Raw genomic sequence first — 24886 nt, 5'->3', positions numbered from 1 at the left:
TGGCTCTGCCACTGTGTTTAGAGTACTGGTGGTCAATGAGGGGGAGGTGCCCCTCTTGCTGGATGCTGGCCTCCCAGTGGCAGGGGAGCTGGTCAAACCTGACATTCTGGAGGTCTCTGATACGCCTCCCCCGCGTCTCCACTCGGTCCAAGAACCTGCTGAGCCTATAGACATGCAAGAGTTGTGGGAGGCCTTGGAGATGGAAGACAATGAGTTCCTACGCAAGGACCCCTTGCTCAAGAAGGAGGTCTGGACTACGTTGTCAGAGTACAGGGACGTCTTCTCCAATTCTACCCCCGGCTGCACAGATGTGGTTGAATTGCAGCTGCGCCTCAAGCCAGGGACCCAGCCGATCCGCCAGAGATTTAGGGATCTGAACCCGCGGCAAGAGGCTGAACTGGAGAAACAACTGGACACTTGGCTGCAGGAAGGAGTCATAGAGCCGTCGGACTCCGCCTGGAGCAGCCCCCTGGTGCCCATCAAGAAGAAGGACGGGAGCACCCGCTGGGCCGTCGACTACAGGGCCCTCAACAAGTGTCTGGAGCTGGACAGCTACCCCCTGCCTAGGATCCAGCAATTGGTGGAACGAGCTGGCGGGCACCGTGTCTACAGTGCTCTAGACGCGGTGGCCGCATACTACACCATCCGTGTGTCTGAGGATAGCCGGCCCTGCACCGCCTTCACCACCCCCAGGGGCTTGTATCAATGGAAAAGGATGCCCTTTGGCCTGGCTACGGCACCTTCTGTCTATTCCAGGTTTATTGCAGGGGTCCTAAACCCACTAGGCACAGCCAACCTCCAGTCATACCTTGACGACGTCCTGACCTTCCACCAGGATACCTGGGCCCACCTGGCCAGGCTCCGAGAGGTCTTGGAAGCCCACCGCAGGGGAGGGATCCGCCTCAAGCCAGCCAAGACCAAGTTGTTCCGGTCCAAGGTGGATTATCTGGGTCACACCCTCAGCCGAGAGGGGATAGCCATGCAAGAGGACTATATTGACCGCATCTTGGACTGGCCAGCCCCTAGCACCCCCAAGGATTTGCTGGCGTTGCTGGGCTTCTTTGGATACTACCGCCTGTTCATCCCAGAGTATGCAGACCTCACATACGAGATGAATCGGCAGAAGACGGCCAAGGCCCTAACCTGGACGCCTGAGATGGAAGCCCAGCTGCTGCAACTCAAGGACAAGTTCCGACAGGCCCCCATCCGAGCGCCGCCCAGGTTTGATTTACCAGCAGTGTTCCAGCTCACCACAGATTTCAGCAGCCGAGCCATCTCTGCCATATTGAGTCAATGCCAGGAGGGCAAGGAGAGGCTGATTGCCGCCGTGGGGCGCAAGACAACCGACCCTGAGACGCGCTACCCGTCCTGGAAGGGAGAGATGGCCGCCATTATCTATGGGATCCGAAAATTCCACGGCATCTTGTCCTACCGCAGCTTCCAGATCAACACTGATTCCTCTGCCCTGCTACAGATGAAATCACTGAACACATCCACAGGGATGGTGGCCCGCTGGCAGGAGGAGCTAGCGGCCTTAGACTTTACCGTCTGCCACAGGCCTGGCACCCAGAATACCAACGCCGACGCCCTCAGCCGCCGGGAAGATGCCAACATGCCAACGGCTAGCGCCGAAGAATTAGCAGAGCAGGCGGAGTATATCCACAACCTGGCCCAGCTAGGGGAGCCCGCAGCTAGCCGGCCTCCTGCCGCCCGACTGGACTCAGCTAGAGTATTGGAAGCCCAGACACAGGACCCCCTCCTGCTCCGTGTCCGCCAATGGGTGGCTGATGGCAAGGCCCCAACCAAGGCTGAGCTGCGTGGCAAGGAACGAGACGAGCAGCAGTACGCCAGCCGCTTCTCAGCCCTGGGGCTTGACGAGCATGGCTGCCTCACCACCACTGACCAGACTCTGACAGGAGAGAGGACAAGATACCTGCTGCCGGCGGCCCTCCAGCAGGATGCGTTCTTTCTAGCCCATGGGACCCCCATGGCTGGGCACTTTGGGATGGACGCAACTATCGCCCGCGTTGCCATGCACTTCTGGTGGCCCAACCTGGCCCGTGACGTCCGCCTAATGGTACAAACCTGCCCTGAGTGTGTCCAGAAAGTTACCAAGGAGAGGCTGAAGCAGGGGATCCACGTGCCCTCCCGCCAGGGGTATCCACAGCAAGTCCTATTCATCGACCTGGTGGGGCCACTGCCAGAGACCCCAGCTGGGAACCGCTACATCCTCACCTGCCAAGATGGATTTAGCCGGTTTGTCAGCCTCTACGCCATCCCCAACAAGCGCACCCTCACGGTGGCTGAAGCCCTGTTGCACCGCCACCTGGCCACGTTCGGGTGCCCCCTGAAGATCCATTCCGACAATGGAATGGAATTTACCGGCCAGGTATTCCAGGAACTGGCCTCCCGGCTCGAGATTGGCCTGACACATCCACCACCCTACAATCCGCAGTCCAACCGAGTGGAGAGGTTTCATAGGACGCTCAACACAGGCATGCGCCTGTTCCTAGACAGAGACGATAACAACTGGGAGCCCCACCTGCCTGCCATCGCCTTTGCCTACAACACCAAGGCCTGTAGATCCACTGGTGTGACCCCGTTCCTGGCCTTCTTTGGGAGAGAGGCCAAACTTCCGGTGGACATGGTGCTACGGCTGCCAGAGACCGAATATGCTTCAGTTCCAGCCAACGTCCAAGCTCTGTTGCAGCGCTACTATGCAGTTTATGATGCCATCCAGCAGAAGGAGGAGGGAGCCATCAGGAGGAGCGCGGCAGCTTACGAAGGCACGGCCAAGTATGAGGTTGGAGACTTGGTCTGGTACCTGGCCCCTCGCCTGGTGCCAGGAAAGGCAGCCAAGATTACCAAGAGATGGACGGGCCCCTGGAAGGTAGTAAGGAAAGCTACAGAAGTCCATTATGTCATCAAACCTGCCTCTCCAGTAGCCAGGATCTCAGAAGTTACCGCGCATGTAGGCCGACTGCGCAAATACACTGGAGATGTGACTGCCCACCAGATCCCAGAAGACATCCAAGTTGACGTGGACGGCGACGAGGATGCCACCGAGCTGCCAGTTGGAGCGGCGGCGCCCGCAGCTAGCAACCCAGGAGAGTTCCCAGTGCACCAGCCAGCCGCAGCCGCCCCACAGCCTAGCGGCCAAGATCGTGACCCAGTGGAGGAAAACCTGCAGGAGCAACCCAACGAACCACCGCCGCCGCCGCCCGCTCCAGAGCCACTCAGAGATGCCATCTGGAACCCTGACGCAGACATGGAGAACCTGCCAGCCAGCAGCGGACCTGTAGGAGAAGAGCCAGCCACTGCGATGGAAGAAGCCGCCCCAGAAGAAGAAGAAGAAGCCATGTGCCCCCTGCTGATGACAGCCATCCCCATCCGGGTAGGAGCTAGGAGGCCAAGCAACCTGAATCAAGCAGGCGCCCCCATGGAATTCTATGCGCCCTTTGCCATCACCATTCCACCCTTAGGAACCACCAGAATCTGCCTAGGCCTCCGTGTCCAGTTACCAGCCGAGACAGAACTGATCCTGCAGACGAGGCAAAATTTCCAGCGGCGAGGCCTGGCCGTGGCCAACCCACGCCTAGAAGCCAACCAGGAGCTGACAATGCTGATCACCAACCACAGTCAGACCGAGCAACGAGTGTCCCGAGGAGCCTGTGTAGCCCGAGCTGTCCTCCACCGAGCTGTGCCCCAGGAACTGCCTGTCCGGCGCATGAGCCGGCTGTCGTATCCCCAGGTTCAAGGCCTGGTGTCTCAAGAGCCACGCAACCCTTGAAGGGGAGGTTGTGGTAATACGACACCCATACGGACAGGCCCAATACAGAGTTGCTTCGCTGTGACTTATGATAACAAACCCACCGCACTAATCCTATTATATCACTATCCATCTCATGACCGCTGTTAACCCCGCACCCGGCGGTCAAACTAAGCCTGCCTAAATGTGGGGAGGGGACTTGAACATGCAACTATCACGAGTCCATCATGCACTTATATAATCGGGAGGCACTGCCTCCCCCTTTTACCACCGCTGCCCCCACAGCCTGTCTACCGTCGGGCGCTAAGCCCTAGCGCCCCACACCCCCTTCAAACCTAACTATTGTCATATTTTTGTTGTATATATATAGTAAACATAACTTGTAAATATTATTCAGTTTAAATATATAATTCTGTATGATTGAATCCTGCTTGTTTGTTTGGTAGAATACTTAAAGGCTAGGGCCCGTTGAATCCGAACTCGTTACCCCGTGGGCCGAGTACGCTCGGCTTACCAGAAAAACACTTAGCCGCCATTTAACCGCATTTAATATTTAGTGATGTTTACTATGTAAAAAAAAAACTTGCTTAGATAAAAGAGTCTATTAGACTGGACAAGTAAGGATTTTTAGGATGTTTTTGGACAATTCTGTTCAATTTAAACTTAGATATACAAATTAGAAGATACAATCATTTTAATGTATAAAACCTAACCTATTTATAAGCCTTAATTAAGTCAATAAGCGGTCTAGATAAAAATAACATGTAATGGTCAACCATGCCCTATCGTGGGGGGAATCTACACTACAAAACTTGGTACTCTATCTTTCAAAGCTGATGAGAAAATCTAATTCTTTTTAACTTACTCTGGCAAACAACATACGGACGGACCAACCTTATAGTAGCTGCGTTTGGAAAAAAAACTGCACCTTGACTAAAAATAAATCTGTTAAATTTTTATTACTTACTTAACCTTCATTTGACAGATATTTAAAAATGGATATAGAATTCGTGGATATATTGACAGGGGAAAATTTGTCATCAATTAAGGTTGCAAATATGCATCTCATTTATTGATCAGTTAGTTCATTAAGTAGTAGAGGAGGAAATGAAATAAATGGTCGGGAGTATTGTTAATTTAGCTAGCTGTGAGTGTCACTTTATTAGAGTACATAAAATCTGGTGTAACATCCAAGTAATAATTTATTGATTGATTTAAATAAGTAAAGTTGGTTAGTTGTATGTAGTAATCAGCAGGGAAGAAGGGGAAATATGACTGTAAATAACGCTGGTACCCAAAGTTTTATAGCGATGTTATCGTATTTTTGACCTAAAGAATGTGCAGAAGGGGTTATATAAGTTTAACATCATTGGGGAGCGCTACTGACCTGCATATGTCGAACCTTTTTCTCTCATCTTTGCAACCTCCGCCTCCCTGAGACTAGCAATACTCCCTGTATCCAGGAGTCTAGCAATACTCCCTGTATCTAGGAGTCTAGCAATACTCCCTGTATCCAGGAGTCTAGCAATGCTCCCTGTATCTAGGAATTTAGCAATACTCCCTGTATCCAGGAGTGTAGCAATACTCCCTGTGTCCAGGAGTCTAGCAATACTCCCTGTTCCAGGAGTCTAGAATACTACCTGTATCCAGGAGTCTAGCAATACTCCCTGTATCCAGGAGTCTAGCAAAACTCCAAGTATCCAGGAGTCTAACAATACTCCCTGTCCACCAGAGACAAGCAATACTTCATGTATCCAGAGCGCTACTGACCTGCATATGTCGAACCTTCTCCCTCATCTTGGCAACCTCCGCCTCCCTGAGACTAGCAATACTCTGTGCAACCTACAACAAACAAGAGCAATTGTGTCCAACAGTAACTTTTTTCATAAATATGTTTTTTTACGATGAGCACAAGGAGAAAGTGGACATTAGACTTTATATTGTTTTGGGACCCAAAGTAAAAGCCGATGACGTGTACGTACAGCTATCCTCCTGGGGGTTGTAAAACCATTAAATGATTATGAAATGTTGACACTTCCTTCAACCTCCAACCATACGACACTTGTTATGAATATTAATGGATTGGATTAATGTTTTTTTTCATCTTTAGGGATGTACAAAAATTTTTTTGTCTATTATCTTATCCCTGAAACCCCATTGTGAAAAGGGAATGTTGTCATATGATAAGTAGTTTGTACCTCCATCTCTTTCTCTTTCTTCTTGGCGAGTAGCATGGCCTGCTTTGTGCGTAGGTACTGTTCAGACATTGCCATATCAGCCAGGTCTCCCTAGATAGTTAGATAGTTAGATAGATAGATAGATAGATAGAGTAGCATGGCCTGCTTAGTGCGTAGGTACTGTTCAGACATTGCCATGTCAGCCAGGTCTCCCTAGATAGATAGATAGATAGATAGATAGGTAGAGTAGCATGGCCTGCTTAGTGCGTAGGTACTGTTCAGACATTGCCATATCAGCCAGGTCTCCCTAGATAGATAGATAGATAGGTAGAGTAGCATGGCCTGCTTAGTGCATAGGTACTGTTCAGACATTGCCATATCAGCCAGGTCTCCCTAGATAGATAGATAGATAGATAGATAGGTAGAGTAGCATGGCCTGCTTAGTGCGTAGGTACTGTTCAGACATTGCCATATCAGCCAGGTCTCCCTAGATAGATAGATAGATAGATAGATAGGTAGAGTAGCATGGCCTGCTTAGTGCGTAGGTACTGTTCAGACATTGCCATATCAGCCAGGTCTCCCTAGATAGATAGATAGATAGATAGATAGGTAGAGTAGCATGGCCTGCTTAGTGCGTAGGTACTGTTCAGACATTGCCATATCAGCCAGGTCTCCCTAGATAGATAGATAGATAGATAGATAGGTAGAGTAGCATGGCCTGCTTAGTGCGTAGGTACTGTTCAGACATTGCCATATCAGCCAGGTCTCCCTAGATAGATAGATAGAGTAGCATGATCCCAAAGTTGTCCACCCACTCACTTAAAAGTCAAGAAAGTATCCCTGAATTTGCGAGAAGCGCGCAATTTTTTAAAGGGGGTTGTATAAGCTTTTTACCTTACCACCCACCTTGGCTGTATTAGGTATGGGGGGGGGGGGCGCCGGGGCGGGTAGTGTCAGGGTCGAGGTTGTAAATGTAGACCCTTGTCAAGGTGGGTATAGATGGGTATATATGTCAATAGGGAGATGTATCCATCCCTCTTATTTTGCCTGAGCTGGATCTTTAAATCATTTTAGTGGTGAGTCAGATCGGGGTGAGCCAACTTTCTAAAAATGAGAGCACAGCATTTTATGAAATGCCGCGCTGTGATTGGCTGAAATTCGGCGCACCCCGATCTGGCTCACCACTAAAATGATTTAAAGATCCAGCTCTGGGGGGGGGGGGGGTGGTAACTCTCCCTTTCTGCACACTTCTGGATAGATAGATATATAGATAGATACCTTAACAGTAGCACACTTGCCCTCAATCTTCTTGACAATATCAGATATTCCCTCAGTACGCTCTGCATAATCATTATCCTCCTGGGCCTCCTTCTCTTTCTCTGCTTCAATGGCATTCTCATTTGCTTCTTCGTTTTCTGTCTTGTTATCTTCAGCTGAAACATATTGGAAACTTTTTAAAGATTTTTAAAAGCCATTTTAATATTAGACTGTTGTCCGTGGATAGGTAAATGAAATTTATAGGATTCCTGTTTATTGGTCCAGAGGGACTGAACCAACAAAAAAGAGATGTGAGTTTTATTTTACTTTTCGTGAAAGGTTTTATAAAAAAAAATTTGCACAAAGCGTCGCTAAAACAACAAAAATATATTTTATTAGTATAACATGGATTTGATAGAGTTGAAAAGAGATTTCTAAGCCATTGAGGAAAAATAAAAAATTGATAAGGAAATATTAACATGAATAATATTTCCCCATGCAACATTTTCTACCTCATAAAACTAAGTAGAGGAAGTGAGAATGTGTATCAATTTTTTAGACATTTAAATTCAGTTATTATAAATGTACCTTCAGCTTCAGCAACTTCTTTGACTGGTTCACTTTCAACAATAGCAGTAGTGGCAGCAACTGTTTCTTCTTCAACTACTTCTTTAATCTCTTCTATTTTCTCCTCTGTAACAGATTCAACTTGATTAGTTGAGTCAGCAATAGGAGTTTGATCTACAGATTCTTGATTTTCAACCTCTACAATGTCAGTGGCAGAATTTTCATTTTCTGCAATAGAACCTTTTGATTCTTCAACTAAATTAAAGTTGAAAGTATAAACAAAATATTTGAATAAGAACAAATTCTTAAGATTTTCTGCCAGGTAAAATTTTCATGTAATTCTACTTCAGTGTTATCATACAAAGTGTCAGTAGAGCACCGATAAACCTCCCTTATTTTTTTGAAAATAAATTGAAATAAGGGGGTACTAGTCATAACCCCTGCCGTGGACCTAACCCTACAGGGCAACCCAGTATCCAATATAACCAAACCTGACCTAACGTAATAAAAAAACCTCCCTTTCAATTTATTAAAAAATTTGTGCAACAACGCCTCTAATTATTATTATACATTAGCATGCTGTAGTTGATGTTAGTAAAGAAATAAAGGAATATAAAATAGCATTGACTTTCTGTACTAATGAAATGTACTATTGTTTTTATCTATCCAAAAGATTTCACCTTCATTGATATTTTCAACTTTTTCAGCAACATTGGTTTCAGAAGCCTTTTCTTCAACTTTGTGTTCGGTAACCTCTTTGGATTCAACTTTGTCTTCAGTGAACTCCTTTGCTTCAACTTTGTCTTCAGTGACCTCCTTGGCTTCTTCTGTAGTTTCTTCTGGGATTGATACAATCTTCTCTTCCTGAAATTACAAATGTGGGCAATAATTTGACTTACAAAAAGTAAACCCCATTGTAGATAAAATCATTGGCGGAGAAGTTTAGACACTGTCAGTTTGTCCCAACCAATCAAGATTTAATAAAATTCTCTAAATTATGTCATCCATCGAAAAAGAAAACTTTGGGGACTAGTATAATTTTCAGTCCAATTCCCCTTCCCATCCCTACACAAGGAATAATCAAAACATTATATTGTAAACAAGGACATATAATTAAATTTCAAAGATAAAAGTTGATTTTTACCTTAATTTCTTTCATTTTATTAAGTTTCTCTAGTTTCTGTTGGTCCAAAAGCTTCTTTCTCTCTTGCAGCTCCTTTGTCTTTTGTCTAAAAGATATGAATTGTTATCAAACTACTAAAAAATGTTTTTTATTTTAATATTTGTTTATTAAAAGATCTTCTAAACATCTAAACAAATTGAGTTCACTTTTACATATCTCCCAGTTTGTTCTTATGCTAATTTTTTCCTCCTTCCACACAACTTCCACAGCCTCCAGCTGCAATTGTTAAAACCATCGATAGTTTATATGTACTGAGATTTTGCCCTAAGCTTCAAGGTGCATAGCTTCAAAGTGGGTACGGTATAGGATAGGAAAATAAATACACCGATTTAAGAACATTGCTTTTTGCTTCAGTAATAAACCTTGATTTAATTTTGATATCGACTTTGAATCTTAAAAGAAAAACTTGCGGATATATGTACTTACAAAAAGACATGTATAAACAACACAACAACCTTTTACCTTGTAATGGCAAGCTGTTCCTTCATGTCCTTGGCCTTTTCCAACTTTTCTCTCTGAGCGGTCAACAGGGCCAGTTCCATTTCTTTGGCATTTTTAGTTTCAGTTCTAAACAGAATTATATAGTCATAGATAGATAGATAGATAGGCCCATAGATAGATAGATAGGCCCATAGATAGATAGATAGTCAATAAGGCACGCTCCATCCATCTCTTTAGGATTCTTAGTTTTAGTTCTAAATAGAATTATATAGTCATAGATAGATAGATAGGCCCATACATAGATAGATAGTCAGTCATCAAGGCAAGCTCTTTAGCATTCTTTGTTTCAGTTCTAGATAGAAATGGATAGATAAGCATATACATATTTAGATAGATAGTTAGTCTTCAGAGTAAGCTCCATAAATTTAGCATTCTTTGTTTCAGTTCTAAATATAGATAGATAGTTAGTTAGATAGAAAGATAAATAGATAGATAGATAGAGACAGAGATAGAGAGGTAAATAGATAGATAGATAGTCAGCAAAGCAGGGCAAGTTCTATCCTCTTAGCATTTTAAGTTTCAGTTCTTAACATGAATAAATTGATTAAAAGGGAGTAAGGGGACATTTTGAATTACAGTCTCTTATTGATTGGCTTAAAACTTCGGAGACTTTTAATTGAACCAATTTTGTTCTACTAGGGGTAAATTTGTTTATCATAATTTGTATACACGAATCCATCGACTACTGTCTTATCCCTTAAGATCTCTGTTTTTTTTCTTCAAATTATTGCTATACTTACTTTTGTTCCATTTCTTCTAGTTGTGCATCAATAAGATCCAGAAATTCTTTATTATCTGCCTCTGCTCGTTTCTGCTGTTCTTTACGCCTCTCCAATCTAAAATTTATATATTAATATACTTATAAACAAGGATGACAACATCCATAAGTAGCGAAGCTCAAAATTATAAAGGGATATCGGAAAAAAATTAATGTAGATCAGTGTCATACAATAAACATTAAACTTTATAAAATAAGGAAATCACGAAACTCTTAATATCACGCAACCTTTAAAATCATGAAAACTTAAAAGTCTAGGAATCGATCTAGCACCGCAATTAATAGACAAATCTTAACGAAACTTGTAGAAAAATGTAAGATATGAGCATATTCAATCACTGATAATTTCAGCCGTCTATCCTGAATAGGAATAGAGAAAATAACGAAAAACTAAAAATCTAGGATCGATCTAGCACCCCAAATAACAGACAGATGGACAAAACAAAGCATATATTAGATGGGCATATATAATGGGAATCTTCACTAAAAATTTCAGCTGTCTATCTTGAATAGGAGCCGAGAAAATCACGTTTTCCCCAAAGCGTTACAAACTGAAGGATTGACTGACGGACGGACGGAAGGACTGACGGCCAGACAAAGTGAATTATAAAGTATCTTCGCTACTAAAAAAAAAGTAACATGATGTCTGGATGTGTGGGTGAATGTAGCGATATATCTCGCTAACCAATAGACCAATAAAGAAAAATAACTCCTAAAAATTCCCCCCTCCCCCCCCCAAAAAAAAAAAAAAACGAATTATAATTTTTTTTAAACTAAAATTTAAAGTGGAGGATCGGTAAAAAAAAAACACTAAAAACTGGATATAAATTTGTTTCCAAATTATAAAATAACTAATGAACCGATTGGGTTCTCTATCATAAGTACATTGGTACTGTGCTGGTTTTAGGCTATTCTATGTTCAGATGGTGTTAAGCTATTTTTATAGCCACGAATACAGATCCCTTGATGCTAGGGACTTAGCCATTAGTATACTTATAAAATTCATTATACCATTATTTTAATACCATTATGTTACATTTTGTTTTATTGAATACTAGCGGCTTCGCCCTTAGCCTCTAGGGGCTTTGCCCAAGATATAATTATAAAAAATATAAAAAATAAAGTAATACTGGTGCTTGGTCTAATGTGTCCCCAAGAAATTATTTTTTTTTGGGGGGGGGGAATTTTCATTTTTGGGGGGAGAAAATAGCTTAAAACCACCACAGGAACAATAGGTATATACCCTGAAGAGAAGAATCCGATCTGTTCAGTGATTACCGAGATCTTAAGGGAGGGACGGACGGACGGACGGACAGACAGACAGACAGACAGACGGACAGACAAACATCATTCTACTTTGTATTATAGATTATATTAATTCTCTGACAATGAATAAAGAGGAATTGAATATAAGTATGAAAATATATGATTGATTAACCCTGTACAAGTTTAAGAGGAAAATTACCCTATTCTGTTAGTTAGGCAAATATATCCAACCCCATCCCATCGAATTTGAAAAAAAAGGATGACAACATCCATAAAAGCGAAGCTCTGAAACGATATGACAGACGAACATTAACTTTCGTTGAGTGTCAGAACTGAATATACAAAATATGAAAATATAAGGTTTGACAAAATTATACGTAATTGTTGCAGAATTCTGTTTAAGGACATACTGACATTTTTAATACTTGATTATAGAGATGCTTCGCTTATAATATTGTACCTTATTGTAATAGGAATCAGAAATCAAAAAATCAGATCGATCGGAAGATTTTATCACATAAAAATTTGTTATTAAAAAAGTAAAAAAATCAACATGTTTAAAATGGACGTACGGACATTCTGGTAACGATTATAGAGTTGCTACGCTTTCTAAGTCGTACCTAACTACTACAGGAATCACCATGCAAAGTTTGAAATCGATAAGACAATTCTAACATGCCTAAATTAACGAAAAAAGCTATCTGTTACGGACGTACCCTAATTATAGAAAAGCTTCGCTTTTAATAATAGGTTAGATGTTGATCTTGGAACTTGGAAGGAGGACAAAGTACCCAAAGTTGTATAAATACGTTAGCTTATTCCTAAATCCCAAAAACGTTGGGTACTTTTATTGAATTTCGATTGGTTGGTTAGGATCAATAAGTGTCCAAAAATTTCAATAATTGTTATCTACAAATGTGGTAATTTTGTTTATCATTATCGGGGATGAAATTATCCCTTATGAATCCTGAGACTACTTTCAAATTAAAAGACTCAGCCTTTAAGTTTATAAGAAATTTTGCGAAGTTGAGAAGTTTAGTTTGTTAAAAGAACTTTTTTGCTTTTTATTTAAGATAGCTAGCCGGTCCTTTCAGTAAGTAGTAGATGTAAAATTTTTCATGGAATTCAGATATGCAATCGGTTTTTTTGTAGACCTCTTATTTTTTAAGTAATTTAAGTTTTAAAAAAAAATAATTAAGTCGGTTTTAAGGTACTAAAACGCAACAAAATAAAAGAAGAGAATAGCCAGTATAAACAAAAATAGTAAGATCTTTAATTTGACACCTTACTTTTAAAATTCTGTTGAGTAATTGTTGAAAAAATCTATTTTTTTAACCTCGGCTTAATCAAAACATTAAACCTAAATATTTTCTCATACAGACATAAAAAATATGGGTTCATATATACCATTAGAATGAGAAAAATAATATGAATCCATTGTAAGCAAAATTGAAAAAGTTTAAAAAAATTGTAATAAAAAATAGAAAAAATAAAAAAGTTATTTTAAGAATTGTAACTACTAAACTAGCCAATCACAAATCGCAAAAATTGACAAATCGGGAAGCTTAATCTATAAAATTAACCTATAGAATTGCCAGAAAAAAAGGAGAACGTTCATACAATATATACAATAGATACTACAATAAATATAGTGAAATTAAAGAACATGTAAAGAATGAAAAATTATGAACAAATATGCATCAGTCTGTTTATAAACTTCAAAACAATGCAGTTAAAAATACATTATTGTTTCTTGTGTTTAAAAAATATCTGCTACATTGCATTGTCTTTTGTTTAGGTTTTGTTCAGGTTTAGTTCAAGCTAACCCTTTAAAGCCGAAAATTATGATTCTTAAAATAAACTTATTTTTTTTATTATAGTTTTATAAAACTTTTTCAATTTTGCTTAGAATAGATTCGTAATATTTTTCTGATTCTAAAGGTATATATGAACCCATGTTTTTTATGTCTGTTTGAGAAAATATTTAGGTCTAAAGTTTTTATTAAACCGAGGTTAAAAAAATAGATTTTTTCAATAATTACTCAACAGAATTTTAAAAGTAAGGTGTCAAATTAAAGATCTTACTATTTTTGTTCATACTGGCCATTTTCTTCTTTTATTTTGTTGCGTTTTAGTACCTTAAAACCGACTTAATTATTTTTTTTAAAAACTTAAATTACTTAAAAAATAAGAGGTCTACAGAAAAACCGATTGCATATCTGAATTCTATGAAAAATTTTACATCTACTACTTACTGAAAGGACCGGCTAGCTATCTTAAATAAAAAGCAAAAAAGTTGATACAACTTCTTTGCAAGTAATACAACTTTAATTTTTATTTATATACGCCTAGACCTTATTCAACATTTTTTAAAGCAAAGCTTTTCTATGATTAGGGTCGGTCCGTCCGTACGTGCGTCCGAGACGGATAGCTTTTTTCCTTAATTTAAGCATGTTAGAATTGTCTTATCGATTTCAAACTTTGCATGGTGATTCTTGTAGTAGTTAGGTACGATTTAGAAAGCGTAGCAACACTTTAATCGTTACCAGAATGTCTGTAACCATTTCAAACATGTTCGACTCTTATACATTTATTTTCTGATTATTCAGTTCTGACTCTATACAAGTGTTAATGTCCGTTTGTCCAACCGTTTCAGTGCTTCGCTTTTATGAATGTCATCCTTGTTGGATTATCTATAATTTGTCTTACTATCTATCTATCTATCTAATCAACTTTGAACATTTACTTTTTTCTATCAAAGATATACTTTGGTAATTTTATATCAATCCAAAATGGAAAATAAACTCTTTAAAGGAAACATTAGTAATAGGTAATCTCAGGTTAAGTAAGGGTTGTGAAAGCCCTACAGTTTTAGAGTTCAAAGGGGGTTATATTTACGTGTTTAAAGTTGAAAATGGAAGTGAGAGTTATTCTATGTTATTTGGTTCGTGGTATTATACTATTAAGTTTTTCTGTTTTAGATGTTAAACTATATTAATACATATATCTATATTTGTTTTTTATTCTTATACTTTACTTCTATTATTCTTGATAGCGGTTTTGCCCCTAGCCTCTGGGGGCTTTGCCCCATGAGAAAATTTTAAAAAATGAGTGAGTATGGAAATCATTACATCTTTTATTACCTACCCAGCCGAAAAAATTGCAAATGAGTCGCCAATTTTCGCAAATAAATGGTGAATTCGCAAAATATATGCGAAAAAAATTCTGAAAATAAAAAATAAATAAAAATTGGGAGGAGGGGATTTTGTTTTTGTTGTCCCACACCCCAAGAAAGTAGCCTAAAACCACCACAGGACCAGTAGGCATATTCCCTGAAGAGTATAATCGGTTCAGTGGTTACCGAGATCTTAAGGGACAAAGGGACGGACGGACGGACAGACATCATTCTCCTTTGTATCATAGATAAAAAAAAGGCCAAAAATACATTAAAATTTCTTACCTTTGAGTTTGTAGCTTAAGTTCTTTGAGCTTTAATTCTAAAAGATCTTCCTTTGCCTATAAATACATCCAAAAATAATAGATTTGCTAATATTAGACTAAATCATCCTTTTAAATTGTAGCAGACCTTCTGTCTGTCCCTCTGTCCGTCTGTAATGTTAGACCAAAATAGTTTAGTAGAAGTGCTGGTAATTCATTTCCTTTACCCTTCTCTCCCCGTCCAATCAAATACAATTTCCTTTTCCCCCTCTTCCCCCATTACTTACGCATTTTGCTTTATTGCTCTTTATTTTATCTTTCCTCTTTCACTAACTCTCTCAATGCTTAGATGGAGTCTAATAAATTGCCATTTCTCGCAGTCGAACGCGGTCACACGCAGTGTTGGAATGGTGACACACATTTCAGATCTCAGTTTTCGCTTTTTGATTTACTTATTTTCTATTAAGAAGATAAAACTGATGCGTGCTGAATGAAAACCAGTGCAAAATTGGGGAATAGTCCCTTTCGTGACATCGCAATTAAGGGGCGATTTGTCGTATTTTTAAAATGGCTTTTTATAGGTTATTTTAGGTTAGGTTAGGTTATATTTCGTTAGGTTATTGCCCCCCAGGGTTAGGTAAATGGCCCCGCAAGGTTAGATCCCCTCGCAGGGGCTAGAAATAGGAGAAAACCTACTGTGAAAAATACGAAGAATCGCCCCTTAAGGTGCGATGTCACGAAAGGGACTATACCCCAAAATTGTGTACCAACCTTGGCAATTCTGGCTTGATCCTGAGCCCTTTTCTCTCCTTTGGCCACTTGCTGTTCAAGATAATCTTTCAATTCTTCTCTCTAAAAAATGAAGGTTTTTAAAGGGATAAGACAATGGATGTTAAATGAATGTACAAACTCAAGTTACTCCTACTGCAGTTAAAATTATTGGTTGGAACTTATGGAGTTTATTAACCAACCAAGATGAACTGAATTTGAATTTCCGAATGTGTACACAGTTTCCTCGGTGTTTCCTCATCCTATCTCAATATTTACTAATAGCTAAAAAAGCTTTAAACTTCCAAAAAAAATATAACAAAAATTAAAATTTAATTTTTTTATTTATAAAGTATAAATCGTTTATACATTCAAATTTTGATTTTTTTGGAAGTTTGAATCTTTTTTAGCTAGTAGTAAATACTGAGATAGGATGAGGAAACGCCGAGGAAACTGTGTACACATTCGGAAATTTAAATTCAGTTCATCCCAATCAATACTAAGATTTGATAAAAGTATTTTTTTAGGGCAACCAATAAATGTTTATAAAACTTTGGGTACCAGTATAATTCCTAGCTTCCCCCTCTGACTATGCAGGGAGGGAGAGGACGTGGGACTGTTGATTGCTTGATTGATTAGCCATAGTTTCTTAGGGTTTGGACCTAGTCATGGAGTAGGTTGAGACACTTTAGTATAGCCACTAGGTTTATCAAGCTCCACGTTCAAGGACATTATGACTTGACCCGCTGTCACATGAGAGCTACTCTTTATTACCTCACCCTCGCCGAGTATGGCAGGTGTCCCAATTTAAGTCACCGTAATGAATGACACTCTCTGCAGAGGAGCTTGGGATCAGGGTGGTAATAATATTATGTACGTGACTATTGAGTATCCAAACTTACTCAATAATCCCCTTCTTACACAACCAGGGGAAGTTGTGTGATTATTATTGCGAAGAGAAATTCGAGTCAACACATGGAGAATTGAACTCGAACTCTCACCACCGTAGCACAGTGTGTTACCACTGAGCCACGACGCCCCTTTAATGGGACATGGGACTGTAAATTAAACTGGTTCATACCGTATTCGAAGAACGTTATATCATTCTTTGCCTTTTTTAGAGTGTTGATTGGTTGGTTTAAACCCAACTTTTCTATCAAGGGATAATTTAGTTTATCACCATTTGTGTTGTACATAAATAAAGATTTCTTTCTAATTAAATACACAAAATAATTAGATATTATTATTAAAACTTTAAGCTTCAATCTAAATAAATTAATTCCAATGCTTTACCTTTTTTAATCTTGCTTCGTTTTCAGCACAATTTTGTTTTAATCTCTCCATCCTCTCCTCGTTTTTATCATCTAAATGAAAAACCAACACATCAGACCATAAAATGTCAAAAAAATTCATCTGATTTGACTTCAGGGCTTTGAAACAAATTTTAGGTATGTTTTTTAGATTTTGAGTGTGGGGTTTACCACCTTACCCTTCCACCGTTTAGACGTCACTGGAATGAATTATAGGTTTCGTTAATGTTCTCTTTAGAACAAGCTCTTCTGAAAAGTTTAATATTTATACAGTTTGCTTTTGTATAATTCATCTCACCACAAAAAAGTTTTTAACACAAAATGTTAAGAGTTTTCACCCATGTTATACAAACATAATTTATAGTAAGGATCTAGAATTATTTTAGTGTTCTGGGGCAGCTAATTTGGCGCTATTTCTGGGAGGAGGGGTCATATATCCTCCCCCCCCCCCTTGACAAATTATGCCTTTTCTTCACCCAAATTTCATTAACTATGCAAAGTAAAATCTATCAAAATGAGGAACAGCTATATAGTTCTGATTATTTTAAAGCATATCAAACTTTTCAATGAATATTTCTCCTTTTGTACAAAAAGACTACATATTCTATAAATGATTTGAGTATGTTAATGATTATATTGCATGTATCTTAAATTTATTCTGAGCACAATAAAAGTAAAAAAATAAAAGTTTGTGTTTTTCAAAATATTTTCCAATTCCTTTAACTCTACCCAAATTTCACAACCCTATTTTCAAATAAACCTACCCAAATTTCCTATTTTAAATATCTTCTTAAAAATTTACAAGGTTTAGTTATATTTAAAACATTTTAAATAAGACTGTATCAACTACACATTAAAATTAGTCTAATGTTTAAAGCTAAACCTGTTATTCTGTTAATTCAAGATATTAGGTCAAATAATAAAGAAAATAAACAGGAAGCATGTTATAATACATAGATCTCATAGTTGTTCATCTTACAATAACTAAAAAGTAAAGAACGGTGTAGTGAATATTTTTTAAAAAAATTTAAATATGAATTTATTAAAAGTTTTGCTACTGTGGACAACTTTCAAAGAGCAATGTAAAAAAGTGATAAGTGGAAAAGTTTAAAACCTTTAGTATGTTGTTTCACAAAATGACAAAAAAAAATACATAGTGTGGCAAGAGTGACATTATACTCACAATATCTTCTTCAACCATCAATTTTAGGGTGTTTTCAAAATAAATATGTAGTAGGCATTTTCTAAGATAGGTGTTTCCTGAGATAGGAGTTTTCTAAGATAGGCGTTTTTTGAGTATAGCCCATTTTGCATAGATTTATAAACCTTTTACCAATCAAAGTGCCTTTATATTTTCAATAGTTTTTATCATCAATAACTTTTCAGAATATAAATTCAATTATAGACAGATATAAAAAAACTACAAATATCATATTCTGGTAAGCCGAGCGTTCTCGGCCCACAGGGTAACGAGTTCGAGTTCAACGAGCCCTAGCCTTGAATTATTCTACCAAAACAAACTAGCAGGATTTAGTCATACAGAAATTATATATTTAACTGAATAATATTTACAAGCAATGTTTACTATATATATACAACAGATTATAACAATGGTTAGGTTTGAAGGGGGTGTGGGACGCTAGGGCTTAGCTCCCGGCGGTAGACAGGCTGTGGGGGCAGCGGTGGTAAAAGGGGAGGCAGCGCCTCCCGGTTATATAAGCGCGTGAGGGGCGCATGATAGCTGCATGTTTGAGCCCCTCCCCACATTTAGGCAGGCCAGTTTGACCGCTAGATAGCGGGGTCAACATCGGTCATGAGATAGATGGTGATATAATAAGATTAGTGCAGTGGGTTTGTTATGATAAGTCACAGCGTAGCAACTCTGTAAACTGCCTGTCCGTCTGGTTGTCGTATTACCACAACCTCCCCTTCAAGGGTTGCGTGGCTCTCGAGCCACCAGGCCTTGAACCTGGGGATACGACAACCTATGTCTGCGCAGGACAGGCTCTTCCTGGGGCACAGCTCGATGGAGGACAGCTCTGGCTACACAGGCTCCACGGGACACTCGTTGCTCGGTCTGGCTGTGGTTGGATATCAGCATTGTCAGCTCCTGGTTGGCTTCTAGACGGGGGTTGGCGACGGCCAGGCCCCGGCGCTGGAAATTTTGCCTCGTCTGCAGGACTAGCTCTGCCTCAGCGGGTAGCTGGACACGGAGGCCTAGGCTAACTCTGGTGGTTCCCAAGGGGGAAATGACGATGGATGAGGGCGCATAAAATTCCATGGGGGCGCCTGCTTGGTTCAGGTTGCTTGGCCTCCTAGCCCCTACCCGGATAGGGATGGCTGTCATTAACAGGGGGCACATGGCTTCAGCTTCGTCCTCTGGGGCGGCCTCTTCCATTGCAACAGCTGCTTCTCCTCCTACAGGCTCGCTGCCGGCTGGCAGGTGCTCCATGTCTGTGTCAGGATTCCAGATGGCATCTCTGGGTGGCTCTGGAACTGGCGGCGGCGGCGGTGGTTCGTTGGGTTGCTCCTGCAGGTCCTCTTCTACTGGGTCACGATCCTGGCCGCTGGGCTGCGGGGCGGCTGCGGCCGGCTGGTGCACTGGGAACTGTCCTGGGTCGCTAGCTGCGGGCGCCGCCGCTCCAACCGGCAGCTCGGTGGCATCCTCGTCGCCGTCCACGTCAACTTGAATGTCTGCTGGAATCTGGTGGGCAGTCACATCTCCAGTGTATTTGCGCAGTCGGCCTACATGCACGGTAACTTCCGAGATCCTGGCTATTGGAGAGGCAGGTTTGATGACATAATGGACTTCTGTAGCTTTCCTCACTACCTTCCAGGGGCCAGTCCATCTCTTGGTGATCTTGGCTGCCTTCCCTGGCACCAGGCGGGGGGCCAGGTACCAGACCAAGTCTCCAACCTCATACTTGGCCGTGCCTTCGTAGGCTGCCGCGCTCCTCCGGATGGCTCCCTCCTCCTTCTGCTGGATGGCATCATACACTGCATAGTAACGTTGCAGGAGGGCTTGGACGTTGGCTGGAACAGAGGCATATTCTGTTTCTGGCAGCCAGAGCACCATGTCCACCGGAAGCTTGGCCTCTCTCCCAAAGAAGGCCAGGAACGGGGTCACGCCGGTAGATCTGCAGGCCTTGGTGTTGTAGGCGAAGGCAATGGCAGGCAAGTGGGGCTCCCAGTTGTTGTCGTCTCTGTCTAAGAACAAACGCATGCCGGTATTGAGCGTCCGATGGAACCTTTCCACTCGGTTGGACTGTGGGTTGTAGGGTGGTGGATGTGTCAGGCCAATCTCAAGCCTGGAGGCCAGTTCCTGGAATACCTGGCCGGTGAACTCCATCCCATTATCGGAGTGGATCTTCAGGGGGCATCCAAACGTGGCCAGGTGGCGGTGCAGCAGGGCTTCAGCCACCGTGAGGGTGCGCTTGTTGGGGATGGCGTAGAGGCTGACAAACCGGCTGAACCCATCTTGGCAGGTGAGGATGTAGCGGTTCCCAGCTGGGGTCTCTGGCAGCGGCCCCACCAGGTCGATGAACAGGACTTGCTGTGGATACCCCTGGCGGGAGGGTACATGTATCCCTTGCTTCAACCTTTCCTTGGTAACCTTCTGGACACATTCAGGACAAGTCTGAACCATCAGGCGGACGTCACGGGCCAGGTTGGGCCACCAGAAGTGCATGGCAACGCGGGCGATAGTCGCGTCCATCCCAAAGTGTCCGGCCATGGGGGTCCCATGGGCTAGAAAGAACGCGTCCTGCTGGAGGGCCGAAGGCAGCAGGTATCTTGTCCGTTCCCCTGTCAGGGTCTGGTCAGTGGTGGTGAGGCAACCATGCTCGTCAAGTCCCAGGGCTGGGAAGCGGCTGGCGTACTGCTGCTCGTCTCGGTCCTTGCCGCGCAGCTCAGCCTTGGTTGGGGCTCTGCCATCAGCCACCCACTGGCGGACACGTAGCAGGAGAGGGTCTTGTGTCTGGGCTTCTAGTACTCTAGCTGGGTCCAGTCGGGCGGCAGGGGGCCGGCTGGCTGCGGACTCCCCTAGCTGGCAAAGGTTATGGATATACTCAGCCTGCTCTGCTAATTCTTCGGCGCTGGCCGTTGGCATGTTGGCGTCCTCCCGGCGGCTGAAGGCGTCAGCGTTGGTGTTCTGGGTGCCAGGACGGTGGCAGACAGTAAAATCTAGGGCCGCTAGCTCCTCTTGCCAGCGGGCCACCATTCCTGTGGATGTGTTCAGTGACTTCATCTGCAGCAAGGCTGAGGAATCAGTGTTGATCTGGAAGCTGCGGTAGGACAAGATGCCGTGGAATTTCCGGATTCCATACACAATGGCGGCCATCTCTCCCTTCCAGGACGGGTAGCGAGTCTCGGGGTCGGTTGTCTTGCGCCCCACGGCGGCAATCAGCCTCTCCTTGCCGTCCTGGCATTGACTCAGAATGGCAGAGATGGCGCGGCTGCTGAAATCTGTGGTGAGCTGGAATATCGCTGGCAAGTCAAACCTGGGCGGCGCTCGGATGGGGGCTTGACGGAACTTGTCCTTGAGCTGCAGCAGCTGGGCTTCCATCTCAGGGGTCTAGGTTAGGGTCTTGGCCGTCTTCTGCCGATTCATCTCGTAGGTGAGGTCGGCATACTCTGGGATGAACAGGCGGTAGTATCCAAAGAACCCCAGAAGCGCCAGCAAGTCTTTGGGGGTGCTGGGGGCCGGCCAGTCCATGATACGGTCAATATAATCCTCTTGCATGGCTATCCCCTCACGGCTGAGGGTGTGGCCCAGATAATCCACCTTGGCTCGGAACAGCTTAGTCTTGGCTGGCTTGAGGCGGATTCCTCCCCTGCGGTGGGCTTCCAAGACCTCTCGGAGCCTAGCCAGGTGGGCCCAGGTATCCTGGTGGAAGGTCAGGACGTCGTCAAGGTATGACTGGAGGTTGGCTGTGCCTAATGGGTTTAGGACCCCTGCAATAAATCTGGAATAGACAGATGGTGCCGTAGCCAGGCCAAAGGGCATCCTTTTCCATTGATACAAGCCTCTGGGGGTGGTGAAGGCGGTGCAGGGCCGGCTGTCCTCAGACACACGGATGGTGTAGTATGCGGCAACCACGTCTAGGGCACTGTAGACGCGGTGCCCTCCAGCTCGTTCTACCAGCGGCTGGATCCTGGGCAGAGGGTAGCTATCCAGCTCCAGGCACTTGTTGAGGGCTCTGTAGTCGACGGCCCAGCGGGTGCTCCCGTCCTTCTTCTTGATGGGCACCAGGGGGCTGCTCCAGGCGGAGTCTGACAGCTCTATGACTCCCTCCTGTAGCCAGGTGTCCAATTGTTTCTCCAGCTCAGCCTCCTGCCGCGGGTTCAGATCCCTAAATCTCTGGCGGATCGGCTGGGTCCCTGGCTTGAGGCGCAGCTCGACTATATCGGTGCAGCCGGGGGTAGAGTTGGAGAAGACGTCCCTGTATTCTGATAGCATGGTCCAGACCTCCTTTTTGAGCAAGGGGTCCTTGCGCAGGAACTCGTTGTCTTCCATCTCAAGGGCCTCCCACAACTCTTGCATGTCTGGGGGCTCAGCAGGCTCTTGGAACGAGTGGAGACTCGGGGGAGGCTTATCAGAAACCTCTAAAATGTCAGGCTTGACCAGCTCCCCTGCCACTGGGAGGCCAGCGTCCAGCAGGAGGGGCGTCTCCCCTTCATTCACCACCAGTACTCGAAACACAGTGGCGGATCCAGGCCTGTGGGCATACAGGCCTTCTGGGATGACAAGATCCTCCCCAAACCTCTGTTCTGGGGCAGCTAGTTGGATGGCATCCTTGGTGCGGTGGCCTACTAGCTCAACAGGGACCGCCATGACACCGCGGCCAGGCAAGACCACCCGCTTGGCCGTGCGCAGTTGGGGTGGCTGGCCGTCAGTTGGAGTGACAGCGCTTAACCTATACGTGGCTGGTGTGGGGCCAGCTTCGGCTCTGGGACCCACCGGCCGCGACTTGACGGGCTCGGCCTCGGGAGTGGCAGACGTGTTGGAGCCAGGTGTGGCTCCGAGGGCGTCCGGCCACGATTTGACGGGCTCGGCGCTGGGAGAGGCCGAAGCGCTGGGTCCAGCCTGGGCTCCGTGGGCGTCCGGCCGCGACTTGACGGGCTCGGCGCTAGGAGAGGCTGAGGTAGCGGAGCCATGCATGGTTCCGGAGGCAGCCGGCCACGACTTGACGGGCACGGCGCCGGGAGAGGCTGATTCCTGGGAGTTGAGTGTGGCTCCGGGTACATCAGACCGCGACTTGACGGGTCTGGACTCGGGCTTGGCTGGTTGACTGGCTGGAGGTCCCAGGTAGAGGGGGCCAGGTGGACACGGCTGGCCGTTGATAAAGGTGTCGGCGGAGAAGATTGGTTCTGGAGGGCTGGCAATCTCAGGGAACGTTGTTGGCAGGTTCTCCCGCGGCACCTTGGGCACTGAGGGCAACCCCATGGCTAGCAGGTTGGTCCCCCTATGGGCGTTGAGCGCAGCATCCACCCAGTGCGTGCCTTTCTCGACCACACGCGGCTGCTCTGGCAGTGGGCCTGGCAGAGGCCCCTCATAACTCAACTCTCTCTCGGCTGTCTCCCGGTCAATGGGGACGCCACGGAGTGGGATAAACTCCCCACGCACCCACAAGCAAGGTGGTTGCATGTCGAAACAGAGCCTAGTTCCGAACTCCTTGAGAAAATACCCTCCTAGGTTCAGAGGGTGTGAGAGGTTCCGGACCACAGTCACGTGGTAAAGATGGAGTATAAGAGTGTGTGAGACTGCCATATATAATTCTTTCAATTTTCCTATTACCTGGAGGGGTTGGCCTTCCTCGTTAGCAGTCAGGATTTGGGTGTTGTCCGGAATCAACATGCGTTGCACGCCCATTGCGTGCATGAGGTGTTCAGAAATTACAGCAGACCCTGGTACACGGTTGCCAGAATCGATCATGGCATCAACCTGTACATGCTGGGCAGGGTCAGGAGTAGGAAACCTCACCCTGATATGGCAGGGGAAGTGGAGGTCCTGCCCTTGAGACAAGGGGGCCTCCCGTTCGGCTGGGGTTGGCAGAAACTTCGGTGGTGGCCGAACCGCAGCTATGGTGGTATCGCTTACCATGGTGGCTTAGACTGTAGCTTCGAATCACTAGAGCTTATTAATTATCACTGGGTCAACAATTTTATATTTATTTTTTTTATCACTTGGTTGACATTTATACACACTTATGTGTTGTTATCACTAGGAGCTCTAGGTGTGATTCTGGAAGCACTGGCAGCAGGGAATGTCCGTCCTGCAAGGTTCAGAGGGGTGACGGCGGTAGGGAATGACCCGTCCTACAGCGCCGCTGGTTCGAATCCCGAAAATGGCGGCAGGGAATGGCCCGTCCTACAGCGCCTCGGGTTCGAATCCTGGAAGGCAGCGGCAGGGAATGTCCCGTCCTGCCGTGCCTGTGGCTCAAAATCTGCTATCCGTCGCAGTGGTAGGGCTTACTTGTGTGCTGAAGCTTCGCAGCCACACATTGCCTTCTCAAGGAGACCAGCACCCAGCTGTCTGTCTCGTAGGTTTGGCCTGGGTGTCCTGGGGCTTGTCCCAGCTACACTTGCCAATTTAGACTCAGTTCTGTAGCCGTCTGAGCTAAATTATCCGATTACCGTGGCTGCGCACCTAGCGCTACTCCTACATGGTACGGAAAAAGCGTCTTAACTGGCGCTTTTAGCAGGCTAAATCTGCTTGCCGTAGGCCAGAGGCCCACATATTGCGTTCAAAATGATGGAAATTCGACCTAAAAAGGCCGTCTCACGGGTCAGTTGGCTTCTCAGTTGGCGGCTGATTGTCCCCTTACTTGCCAAAGGGTCCAATCAGAGGTAGAATAGGCTAGTTTCTGTAAG

The 24886-nt window shown here is 44.1% G+C and overlaps 1 protein-coding gene across 5 annotated transcripts in view; it reads right to left on the bottom strand.

Moving 5' to 3' along the window:
• LOC145313064 (uncharacterized) overlaps nt 1-24886 on the bottom strand; it is a 46581-nt gene that overhangs the window by 8378 nt on the left and 13317 nt on the right. For 2 of the 5 annotated variants that reach the window (XM_080152320.1, XM_080152323.1), the window contains 11 exons: nt 16998-17068; nt 15708-15788; nt 14959-15014; nt 10195-10290; nt 9416-9520; nt 8915-8999; nt 8451-8634; nt 7792-8025; nt 7225-7379; nt 5968-6057; nt 5540-5611 (listed from right to left, as the gene is read on the bottom strand). In XM_080152320.1, coding sequence (XP_080008446.1) covers nt 5540-5611; nt 5968-6057; nt 7225-7379; nt 7792-8025; nt 8451-8634; nt 8915-8999; nt 9416-9520; nt 10195-10290; nt 14959-15014; nt 15708-15788; nt 16998-17068 — 1229 coding nt within the window. Of the gene's footprint in view, nt 1-5539; nt 5612-5967; nt 6058-7224; nt 7380-7791; nt 8026-8450; nt 8635-8914; nt 9000-9415; nt 9521-9721; nt 9747-10194; nt 10291-14958; nt 15015-15707; nt 15789-16997; nt 17069-24886 lie in introns of all 5 variants that reach the window. The other 3 variants (XM_080152321.1, XM_080152322.1, XM_080152324.1) reach the window with 3 other exon arrangements.

The sequence above is a fragment of the Acartia tonsa genome, chromosome 3 (assembly GCF_053477335.1).
Source record: "Acartia tonsa isolate MP-2025a chromosome 3, ASM5347733v1, whole genome shotgun sequence".
Taxonomy (NCBI): Eukaryota; Metazoa; Arthropoda; class Copepoda; order Calanoida; family Acartiidae; genus Acartia; species Acartia tonsa.
This window is presented reverse-complemented; position numbering and strand designations above follow the sequence as displayed.